This window comes from Heterocephalus glaber, unplaced genomic scaffold (assembly GCF_053883595.1).
Source record: "Heterocephalus glaber isolate CG9 unplaced genomic scaffold, H.glaber_assembly_v1.0 deba00001831, whole genome shotgun sequence".
Classification (NCBI taxonomy): domain Eukaryota; kingdom Metazoa; phylum Chordata; class Mammalia; order Rodentia; family Bathyergidae; genus Heterocephalus; species Heterocephalus glaber.
This window is the reverse complement of record NW_028258491.1, coordinates 813,458-825,941: the sequence shown is the minus strand read 5'-3', so window position 1 is coordinate 825,941 and position 12,484 is coordinate 813,458. Positions and strand designations below refer to the sequence as shown.

The 12,484-nt window shown below is 41.9% G+C and overlaps 1 protein-coding gene and 1 pseudogene across 1 annotated transcript; both read left to right on the top strand.

Annotated features, from left to right (window-relative positions):
• The first annotated feature begins 2,267 nt into the window (after positions 1-2,267).
• Positions 2,268-3,381, top strand: LOC101717459 (olfactory receptor 2T2-like). Its single transcript, XM_004875172.2, has one exon. The coding sequence runs from the start codon at positions 2,392-2,394 to the stop codon at positions 3,379-3,381; it is 990 nt and encodes a 329-aa protein (XP_004875229.1). The 5' UTR covers positions 2,268-2,391.
• Positions 3,378-12,089, top strand: LOC106008683 (olfactory receptor 2T11-like; annotated as a pseudogene).
• The last annotated feature ends 395 nt before the right edge of the window (positions 12,090-12,484 follow it).

The following is a 12,484-nucleotide window of genomic DNA, read 5'->3' as shown; positions in this document are numbered from 1 at the left end:
TCTAGTGACACTGTTTTCCCTAAGTGGACCCCAACTTCTCTTGGCTCATAAGTTATGCTACTTTCTCCAAAGCAGTCATCACACACATGGTCTTTAAACATTTCATGATTCAAGGGTATTTCAGCCTGTGGCCCAGGGTAAGCTTATCAAGTGGAGCATTTTGAAAGATATCCTTAGAGCTGACACATAGCAGCTTATTTGCTATGTTTTAAGGAGAAAGCACAACTTTTAAAGTGAATGCCACAAAGCCAGCTATGTTTGTTGTTTCTGGTTCAGGAACAATATAACTTACTGTGTCTCCTGTTACACCTGCTGGTATCTTTCACATCTTTAATTGTACTTACTTACAAATATTTTCATATATATATATATATATATGCATACATATATATCTCAATATGCTGTCTTTGGAACACTTTTCCTCATTTACAAAAAAATAATTCTCTACCTTTAGAGCTATATGATAGTTTCAATTAGTGGTATAATTCCATGCTTTTATTGAAAGAAAAATGAAATCCAGAGAAAGCAAAGATTTTTGGCCAAAATGAGTTGTCTGCTGGCATGAATATTTTAATTTCCAACCAGTTTTCCCAGAAGAGCTCTTGTGGAAGCTTAGTCATAATGACTTTAAATGAAGTCTCTTTGCCTATGGGCCAGAGCTATGGTTATTAAAAAGCTGTTTCACTTATTAAGGAGGCAAAAATTGTTGACCTTTTTCAACCTAGTTTAGAATCAATATTTGATTCTCAATTTATTTTATTTCTCCTCCTTCACTGATAACCTGTGGTAGATATAAGTTTCAGCACAGAAATTTTGTATTTTCTCCTTTGTAATTTTACTCCTTTATCTGGACAATTACCCATAATAAATCTCCACCTTGGATGAACACTAAGAAGAAAAAGTGTTCTTTATTGATTCTATTATTTTTTTCACTTGATCTTAGCCAAAAGGCCAAGAAGCAATGATTCTATTATTTTTTTCAACCTCTGGGATATTTTCTTTCTCCCTGATGCTTGAGAAACTACGTGTTTGACTGCTGTGGAACCAGTAGATGTATTTATAATATTGGTGGACAGTCCATTTTCCAAACGCATGCCTTTTCTAACATTCTGTCACTGAAATGAAGCAAAGTGCACCATGATCTAATAATGAAAGCTGACAGTTCATGTCTCAATATCCCTGTGTATATCAAAGAGGTGTGCATTTGCTTTGCTCTGGAAAAAAGAGCAGAGGAATTATTTCTATTTAATTCAAGGAAATTTTAATATTATTTCACCTTATTTCCTCTAACTTACAGAATTTCTTTACTATCTGTAGTTATTTTTATTTATAAGCATGAGGGAGCAATGACAAAATAGTAAAATAAATGAAAAATATAAGAAAGAAACCCTCATTAGCAATGGATTCCTAAAATAACATCACATCCTGCAGTTTCAGGATGCACCCTACCAGGAAATCTGTCCATGTCCTAATGAACAATGTTTTGAGAGATGCTCAGCCCAAGGATGAAAGCTGGACTGAATCACGGAGCCACACACTGCAGCAGACTTCATGGTGCAAGTAGAAAACACAACCATGATGTGAAGCCCAAGTCCTGTAGCTAAGATTGAGATTTATGACCCCATGCTGACCTGGGAAAACATACAGACCCAAGCATTTAAAACACTCCATCCTAGAACATAATGATTCTCAACACACCTACCCACAGGCAGCTTAGACCCCAGCCTCCAATGAGGTTAGCAGCACTGCCATGCTATATCTTTGAGGCCTCAAATTCTCAAGGCCCTTGCAGTAATAATGTCACCAAAACCATACAGTTTACCTAACCTTGGCTCCATGGTCACATCATATCAGTTTCCTAAGGCACAGGTGGATGTAATCATCCTAATGGCAAGGAGCAATTCAAGTTCAAGGAACTTAGATTATGACACAAATAGGGAATATGGCACAGGGCCAGCCTCAAGAAACTTCCAGCCTAAAATGATAAGCTATAGGGTGCACACAGAAGGTGGCTCCGAATAAAGATAATGCCTTTTTTTTTTTGGTACCAGGGATCGACCTTGGGTCTTTGCACTTGAGCAGCAGGCAGTGAAACCACTGAGCTAAATCCCTGGCCCGATAATGCCAATTTGTAAAATACTGAGGGATCCTTGCATTCACATCTCATACCCTCCCTGTAGAGTACAGGCTATGATGACCTGGTGCAGAGGGAAATGTATCTGCCGGTGTCACATGAATCATTAACATTGCATCAGGACTCAGGAGTCTGAAGGTGATGCTCTCCTTTATCCACATGGCATCTGACATGGTTCCTGGTGGTGCTGGTCACTATGGCATCATTCCTAACCCCAACTCTCTGCCTGTAGCCCAGGGTGACCATGTGACACAGAGATGGAGGCCACTTCCCAGAACTCCACTGACTTCATCCTCCTGGGCTTTACTGTCCACCGGACCCTACCGGGGCTGATCTTCACTGTGGTTTTCTCCATCTTTGTGGTGGCTGTCGTGGCAAATGTGGTCATGGTGCTGCTCATCCACTTGGACCCCCAACTGCACACACCCATGTACTTCCTGCTCAGCCAGCTCTCCCTCATGGACACGGTCTACATCTGTGTCACAGTTCCCAAGCTGCTCCAGGACCTGCTGTCTGAACAGAGGACCATCTCCTTTCTGGGCTGTGCAGTCCAGATCTTCCTCTACGTGACCCTGATCGGGGCAGAGTTCTTCCTGCTGGGCCTCATGGCCTATGACCGCTACGTGGCTGTGTGCAGCCCCTTGCGCTACCCGGTGATCATGAGCCACAGGGTCTGCCTGTACATGGCGCTGGGCTCCTGGCTGGGCGGCTCCCTGGACGGCTTCATGCTGACGCCCGTCACCATGAGTTTCCCCTACTGTGCATCCCGGCAGATCAACCACTTCTTCTGTGAGATCCCAGCCGTGCTACGGCTGTCCTGCATGGACACATCGCTGTATGAGACCCTGATGTATGCGTGCTGCATGCTGATGCTGCTGGTGCCCATCTCCATCATTGCTGTGTCCTACACACGCATCCTGCTCACCGTGCATGGCATGACCTCAGCGGAAGGTCGGCGCCGAGCCTGGGCCACCTGCTCCTCGCACGTCCTGGTGGTGAGCATTTTCTATGGGGCAGCCTTCTACACCAACGTGCTCCCCCACTCCTACCACACGCCTGAGCATGACAAGGCGGTGTCCGCCTTCTACACCATCCTCACGCCCATGCTTAACCCGCTCATCTACAGCCTGAGGAACAGGGATGTGGCCGCAGCTCTGAGGCGGGTCCTGGGGAAATCCACCTCTCCCCAAAGAGTCAGGGTCAGGCCAGACCCAGGGGAAGCCAGGGGGCCCACAGGAGCCGGATGACTTGGCCAACAACCCAGTCCTCCCAGAATATGCTTCTTGGAGATGAAAACACTCAGTGTCACACTGTCAATGAGCATTCTCAGCCGGCACATCCTCCTGCTGAAGCACCGTGTAAGGGTTGTCCCTGAAGGTGGACCACGGCGCAGCCTCACCCAATTTGCTTATCTGGATTCACTGACCTTTTCCACGTAGTGCTGTCAGCTAGCAGCACTGTCAGCCACCCCAGGCAGGCCGTGCAGGGTATGTTATGTGAGACGTGTGGTCATGTGTCCCTTGTGTCTGGGTTGCTGGCCCAGTTTGGGGATTGGGCTGGGAACTGAACCCAGGACCTACCTCAGGCATGCTAAGCCCTGGTCCACCACTGAATTACACTTGAGGCCCCTCCTGACCGGCTTTTCAAATGAAAAGTTCAATCCCGGCAAACCCATGCTCTTGATGATTCAATTTCAAGAATTCACTAAAAATATTCTTGATTGCTCATAATGTGGTAGTTTTATTTAGGAAGCTTTTGTGAGGATGATAGGATTGTATTTTGGGTTCTATATTCTGAGTCACTTTGTAAAATATCTATTTCATCTTTTACCTGTGAAATTACATGTGGATTATCACCATACTTTTATTCATCAGGGTCTAATATAAGCCTGGAAATTAATAAATATTTATTCATTTATTGATTGGTTCAAATTTTATTCTATCATTAAGATTACAACATTACTACAAACCTACAAAACTTCCATTCATGCTTTAATAAAGTGATAATAGATAAATATAGAATGAAAAAGTAGAGACACTTCATTAGCTAACTTAGATCTCTTGGGTTAAATAACTTGCTCAGTATAATTCTCAGCCTCTCCATTGGTACATTGGGGACAAATATTTCTCCTTTTTAAGGACTTTTGGCTAGATGTGATGTCTTGATAGGTGGACAAAGTGGGTAGAATTTTATCTAAAAAAGACTACAGTAAGCCTTCTATCATTTACTTATTTACCTTTTACTTCATCATATATATAAGGTCCTAAAAGAAAAAATTTAGCAAAGCCTGTATTGATTCACCTGGTGTCTATTTTGTCTATCAGTAGGAGGCTTAGAGAAGGTTGGATGAGTTTTTAGAAGTCACATAACAGGCAACCAAGCAAATGTCATTCAACCTTACGCTATTTTGGCACTGATGTAGAGACAGAGGGGAAAAAATTTTCCTCCCCCAATGCAAATGCAGGTAAAGAATATCACCTGGTTTTACCTCAGAAGGTTTCTAATAATTTTACCTTTGCCTTGAAATGAAACAAGGAAACAAATAGAAAAGAGATTACAGAATGTCTAGGAGGGATGAACGTCTTCATGAACAGAAACAGACTTGGTTCATTCGTGAAATACCTTCAGCCTTGTCTCAGCGGTTCCATTCCCTTTGCATTCTCTGCACCTCTGCACTAATGCTTTCTCCCTTCCCTTCTGCCTGCCTTCACCAGCAACCCTCTTTCAATCTCTCCCTCTACCAAACCACTGCATCTCACACTTCACATCCCCTCATGAACTTGTGTCTTCTTCCCCTTTTCCATACTGTCTTGCTTGGAGCTGAGCTGCTATATATTAATACCTAGTAGGGCTTTTGTTCTTATATTTCCAAGATTAACTGTTTGCACATTTAACAAAGCATGCCAACTCCTAGGTTGATAAATACATCAAAGGTACTTGAAAAATGCAAGTTAGAAAAGAGTATTTAGTCAGATCCCTAGATACTGCAGGTGCTAGTGGCTGGGCATGGCAGAAGGGATCTTCTGCAATGTTGTTCAATGTCTTTTCAACAAACAGTGGTGGCTACCTGGATGTGCTCATTTTATAATGATTTACCAATCCTCCCACTTCTGATGTGTGAGATGTTATACTAAATGCTCTATGGGTTACTGAATGATTGACTGACTGATGGAGAGAGACAGCCTTGCTCTGTTGCCCAGGCTGGCCTTGAACTCCTGAGCTAAGCAATCCTCCTACCTCAGCCTGATGAGTTGCTCATGGTACACGTGAGTGCCGTCTTGGACAGCTTATACATTCTAATACAGTCTTTTTAAAATTTCAAATCTCATCCTACACATCGTGGCTGCCCACTCCCTTCTCATAGATTAGTCCTCTCTTAAAAGGGCATGACCAGGGCTTTTCCTCAGTCATTTCACAAAATTTAGATACAAGGTAATTTGTGGTCACCATACCTTCCTCCTTGTTAAAAACAATATATTAATGTGGGAAAGAAAATTAAGAATTATACCACCTTAAGATTAATTTTAATGCTACCAGTTCCATACTTTCACTCTGTCATCAGCTATTCCAGATGATAAAGCAAAGTTAAAGACAACAATGTCCTTTTAAAAAAAATTTCAATACAATATTAGATTTTGATCCTGATCCTCACAAACTCCTCTGAAGTGTTTAGATGAAGACTTAGCCCCACAGGTGATGGAGAAGCCACATTCAGAGCAAGTTATTGCAACACTTGAGATGATGCAGACTGGATCTCCACCCTGTGGTCTGGTATTTTGCTGCCAAACATTGATATTAATCAGTAGGCAATTTCCAAAGGAGTCAATGTGTCTCCAAATGCAGCTTCTACTTTGTGATACTCCTAATCCTGACCTAGGGACAAAGGCCCCTCTGGGAGCAACACACAGATAAAATCCACATTTATTCTCTGTTGAGCACCAGCTGAGCTGGTCTTGCAAGGACCTGATGACTCATCTTGATGGGTCATGAAACCCCCTGGGCTCTTCATGCAGGTAAGGGATATGGATATGAAATTACTTGAACATTTACTTCTACACATTTAAGTAGACATTTATGGTTCTATAATGTCAAAGTCTAATAGTGAAAAACATAAAGTCTCCCTACTAAATACTTTCTTAAACCCTGGGAAGATTTCAGCTTAAAATACTTAGACAATGGTTTAGAAGTCAGTGCAGACTATGTTGCCCACAAAGTGAAGAATAGCCCTCAAGTTCTGCTGAGAGATGAACACAAACTGCCTGAAATATTAGATTCTGATTGTAGAAAGATGTTAAATACAGGAGTCAGGGTAATTGGAACAGTAGAGGATTTCAAAGCATTGGGATGTTACTTAAAACCAAGGGCTGCTTCATACACAAATGTTAAGGTCAAGAAGATTCATTTTTACTGTTTTTCATTTGAGTTTGTGTTGAGGTAGAACTTCTTACATACAAATAATCACCATGGTCATTTCCAAACACCCCATCATGTACTTCATTCCAAAGGAGAGTCTCAAGGGGCACTGATGGGTGCAGTATTGACCAGCTATTTGAGGAACTAGCTAAGACCATGAAAGTGACAACTAGATGCTGACAGTGTCCACTCTGATTATCCTCTGTTGCTTTTCTGTTGTTGCTTTTTTGTTCATTTATAAGCTGATTTTATTTTTTAACCTACTCATCACATAAGCAAAAAAGGGATCTTCATTTTCCATGGAGATGCATGACAAGCACCTGGACAGTTTCTGGATGTCAAATATGTTGTCAGTAACTATTAGGAAATGAGTGGAAAAAAGCCATTTCACTTTAGAAGGTTTATCTTTCTAAGGTACACATTTTAAATTTTAAGACCTTTTTTATGTTTTTCTGAGGATTTCAGGTTTGAAGAATATCAGTAGCAACAAAAGGTCCGAGAAAGTAGGTGAACACACAGAAAATTGGATGTTAAGAAAGAAGCTGGAAGGAGAATAACTGTAGTGAAAATCTTTCCAACTTCATACAGTCCTCAGTGATTTCTATCAAGTATTTTCTTAGTTGTGGCTCAGGTAAGGAACTGTCACTGGCTTCTTCCAGATTCTTCACAGATGCTTTCTCCTCTGGAGGTGACAAGAAGTCAGTCACACAGGGAAGTCTTGCCCAAGGGTGGAAACCTTTTTGTGCTGACTAAAGACAGAGACGAAGAACACGGTTTAGAATGGCCTATGTCAGTGATATTATGAAAAGTGCTCCCTCCCTGAATTTCCAAAGGGCTTAACTGCAATGAGCTGTGATGCAAATTTGGCAGACTACACATTTGGAAAGACAAAAATCAGAAAACTTGTTTCAGTGTAGCTAAAACCATGTCCTTTGAGCCTCTACTTCTGACCACTGGATGAATCAAGGCTCAACAGAGAAAGCAGCTCTTCTATCTCAGAAAACTGTGGGAAATGTCTTCAAAGGGATAAAAGGTAATGTCATGTGATCTCCAGCATGGTTGATCACAAATAATAGTTCTTTCTAATTTGGAATATTGTAAAAAGCTTAACTTTTGAGTATTTTTAATAAAAATATTATAATGCACACTGTGAATGCATTAAGTGGCTTCAATATGAAGAAAGAAATTAGTTAATAAAATATATATTCTTATATATTTGAAATATATATACATACACACACAATAAGGAGATTGCAAATATGCCACATTTCTCATTTAAAAATACAATGAAACTGTCAGCCATGAATACACATCTAGATGTCCCTTATATCCATGACCACTTGGAATTCTATTATATGCCAAATCAGTTTAGTATGACTTCGGTTAGCAAATACTTCCATTACCTCTACTGTCTTATTACTGGAAATAGCAGCAAGATGAATTGTTATACAATAGGTTGACCACACATCTGACCATCTCCATACTACAGTTTCTAAGGAGTAGAAATTTACTATTTTCACACCCTGAACAGTGACTAGGCAGTCTCTCAAAATCAAAGTCATTCTCATCACAGCAGCAATGTGTGTGAGTCCTCCCTGCAGCCCAATGTTCACACCACCCAGCCTCAGCTAGAGGTCCAAGGTGAGTGAGTTTGCCTGAAGTCCCATGTCTACAGGGCAACCTCTCCTCCCTGCTCTTTGGCCTTTGCAGCAGAAGGGAAGAGACCAGTGCTCAGTCTCCAGCTCCTCTTTTCTTATCAACTTTGCTCACCACCTAGTTTTCCATAACCGAGTGGGTTGATTTTAAGCCACAGGAAAAAAACTGTCTCAAATTTATCTGTATTAATCTCACTGATTTGGTAGTAAATTTTATTGCTGTTTGCTATGGTAGATCTTTTTTGTATGGCAATTTTATTTTGGATTAAAAATACACATAAAGTCTGGCATTTGTATTTCTCTTCAGCACATTGTATGTAAAAACATAGAATTATTTTAGGTGATACTACTAGCAAGTATCATGTTAAGAAAAATAAAATATCCACAATTTCCTTTGTAATGACTGTGCATGTTTTAAGAGCCTTCATGTATTTATTGGTCAAATATTTAGCATGTGCCAGTCACTCCTTTAGATGGCGGGGTACCCAGTTCATCAAATAGGCCGCAGTCTTGACTATGTGAGAATTAAGAGACAAATGCTAAGCTAAGTAAGCACACAGGGTGTCGGGTGGGGTTAGGAGATGGGCAGAAGTGTGAGGCCATCGAGTAGGGTGAGAGTAGGCCCCTCTGAGCAGGTGACTTCGCACAAGGTTCTGAGGAGCATGAGGCCATGACCTTGCCCAGACTTGGGGACCCTGGGTAGGCAAGCTGTGGGGACCAAGGCCCTGGGCTGGGGCCCCCTGAGTGGGCACAGAGGCAGGAGATTGCTGCTGCAGGAGGCACTGAACAAACAGACTGGAGGAGGCAAAAGGCCCAGAGCCTGACGGGTCCTGAGATGGAAAGCATCAAGGTACAGTGCAGGCTCCAGCATCAATGTGACTTCCATGCTGAGAGGAGACTAAAGCAACAGAGGGGGAGCGAGAGAGTCCAGGGACAGCTCCTGGAAGACCAGGAGGATGCGATGATGGACCAGACCAGGCTGCTGGGTGCGAGTGTGTTGAGAAGTGTGATGGTTCATTCAAAGACTTTTATTCCTTTTGGATAAAATGTTTCAATTCTCTTAATTAACGATGAGATGTGTTCATTCTCTCACTCTTAGTATGGATTACTTAAGTATTAATTACTTAATTACTTATGGATTACTCTAAAATAGAATGTCTTTTATATTGACAGACATGAACAAAAATGTATCTTAGATAATATTTATTTCCACTTGTCTGAGGGAGGTGGAAGAGAACTTGAATGAGTTTGTGTGTGGCAGGGTCTCACTGCAAGGCCCTCAGCACTGAGCACAGGGTTCTGGGGCAGCCAGAGGAGGAGGCAGCCTGAAGTCTTACACAGTAATCAGAACCAGCAACCAGTAGAGTTTGGAGTGAGACCATTTAATGCTGATGCCAGAATCTCACTTCTGTATCCAATATTGATTGTGTTTTACCGAATCCATTAGTAACTTTTTCACTGTCATTACAATTCTTGAATTCTGTGAAGCTCAGTATGAATTTGGCATTGTAAAAAACAAGCATCCAGATTCAAACCTCAGATAAATGGTGATTTTTGTTAGTGTGTCTCACAAACTTATATTAAAATAAATTTTAAATGTTTATCTGAAAGACAAGATTACTCAGTGTCCTGTATTTTCATTTACTACCTCAAGTAATCCTAGTTCCTGGGGTGAAGGCTCCGATCCTATGACCTGAGAAACAGTGAAGTCGCTGCATGGGCCCGGGATAACCCTTGGATTGGACTCTGATTCTGACATACACAAATATTTGATGCCAGATCACAAAGGCCTGGCATATAAGAGGAGGAGAACATTTATCACAGGTATGTTTATCTTCCTTTTTGGCTTTTTAATAAATCTTTAATCCATATGGTAAGAGCGAGAGATAAAAATCCCTTTCTACCTGAAGCCAGTTGCTATCTTGCTCCTATACCTGCTCCATAGATCTCTAGTCCTGAGCTAAGTCCTGGCCTTGGTGCAGGTGAACATCAGCAGACATCTGCATGGTTAATGGTTAACTCCTTGCTCCTGTTGTCTCTTGGTGACATGGATCCAAGATGCTAACATTTTTTACCTCCTTCACCTGTTCCCCAAACCCATAGTAGTAGTGGGGAGCAATAAAGGAATCAGCCTTGTATAGTCTGAACTGCTTTTTAATAGTCTAATTCAAGCAGCTTTCTGTAGAACACCTAGAGAGTAAAGAAACCATGAGATAAACTGTCAAGTGGGAGGGTAACAAAGCTTCGCAGGCAGAACAGAGGAGGAATCACTTTAGATACAGCAACAAGAAACAAAAATGGAAAGACAGTGAAGGTATAGTGCATGTGCACTTGTGAATATCCTAAATCTTCACTCCCTAAGTTATTCATTTTACTCATGTTCAGCCATTTAATTAGTGAAGCAATCACATTTTCTCTATCCAGAATTCATTTAGACCTACCATGGATGTGAAAAATGGTGAATGAACATAGGTGGTCAAAACTCTTTTGCAGGAATGGCATGCACTGCTTGTATCATGCAGTCACTGTAAACTATACAAACTATGCCACCTAGAAGAGAGAACACAGACATAATAAGGGCTGATTTCCATCAAGGGACATAGCTGCCATTAACGCTGTATGGCACATTTCCTTTTGTTTTTCTCTAGTGTTCTACCCTGGAAAATTTCATCCCAACCATCACCCTGTGCAGTGTCCTCCATTACAAAATCGTCCCCTTGTTGAATGTACCTGGTCTTGCTTTCCTTCCTGGTCTTTGTGTGCCCCTGCTCCCTGCAGCTGCATAGGCAGCAATATCAGTGAGAAACACAACTTCCTCCTCTGACTTTCCACTGCTGGGGCTTCTGGTGAACAGGGAGGCTATAGGGATTGTATTCACAGTCATCTTTGCTATCTTTGAGGTGGCTGTAATAGCAAACTTGGTCATGGTACTCCTGATTCAGGTGGACCCTCAACTCCACACCACCATGTACTTCTGGCTCAGCCAGCTCTCCATCATGGACATGCTTTTCATTTGCACCATGGTCCCAAAGCTCCTGGTAGGCATGGTTTCCATGGAGAAGACCATCTCCATTGTGGCCTGTGTCATCTAGATCTTCCTCTACTTGACTATGATTGGTTCAGAGTTCTTCCTGTTGGAGCTCATGGCCTATGACCACTACATCACTGTCTCTAGGGCCCTCTTAGGTACCCAGTTCTGATGAACTGCAAGGTGTGCCTTCTGCTGGCTGCTGGGGACTGGTTTGAGGATTCTCTGGATGATTTTCTGTTCACACCCATCACCACAAACATCCCCTACTCTGGCTCCTGCAGCATCAACCACTTCTTCTGTGAGATCCTTGTGGTGTTCAAGCTGGCCTGCTCAGACAGATCATTTTATGAGACCATGATGTACATCTGCTGTGTGCTCATGCTGCTCATTCTCATCTCCATCATTTCCACCTCCTACTCTCTCATCTTGTCAACTGTCTACCACATGTGCTCCATAAAGTGATGCAAGAAGGCCTTCACCACTTGTCCATTCCACCTGAATACTGTCAGCATTTTCTATAGGGCTGCATGCTACATGTATGTGCTGCCCCAGTCATTCCACATGCCTGAGCAGGACAAGGTGGTGTCCACCTTCTATACCATTGTCACTCCCTTGCTTAACCCACTCATCTATAGCCTCAAAAACAAGGATGTCATGGGGGCATCTAGGAGGATATTCACATGTTGCTCTTCAGCTCAGAAAGTAGGAACCAGGCAACAGCCAGAGATGCAATGACATGAGAAGATCTACCTGAGACCATTTGGTCAGCTATCAGAGTGGAATTTCTATTGAACATGAAGGGGATTCATTTTATTTGTATTCTTGCTCTTAAAGGTGGGAGAATGTTTCACTCATTGCATAGAGACTGTGGGGAAATTACCAAAAACAATTTATTACTAAATGAAAGTATTCATCAGCTCTTGGTTCTTGTTTCTAAGGGAAACACAAAAATATCTGTTCACAGCAACCCTTCCACCATGACTCAGGTCTCCCTCAAAATTTACTCTTGCTTTAACAAAACAAAAAACTAAATATTTGGGTGCCAAATATTCTCTGGTTATTTCATACAAACATAGGAAGAGAGAAAAAAGAGAAATCACACAATTTAGTCATGGTTTTCATTAGGAACTAATGCCAATGAACTGTACACACTCTGATCATTTTGGAATCTTCTGAGCTGGATACAACAGCTGCTGAATACTCAGCCACAAGAAACAGTGCATGAATTGAATGGAACCAACTATGAATGAG

Excerpts from the sequence above, each read along its gene's own strand:
- LOC101717459 (XM_004875172.2), top strand. The coding sequence starts at position 2,392 with ATGGAGGCCACTTCCCAGAACTCCACTGACTTCATCCTCCTGGGCTTT.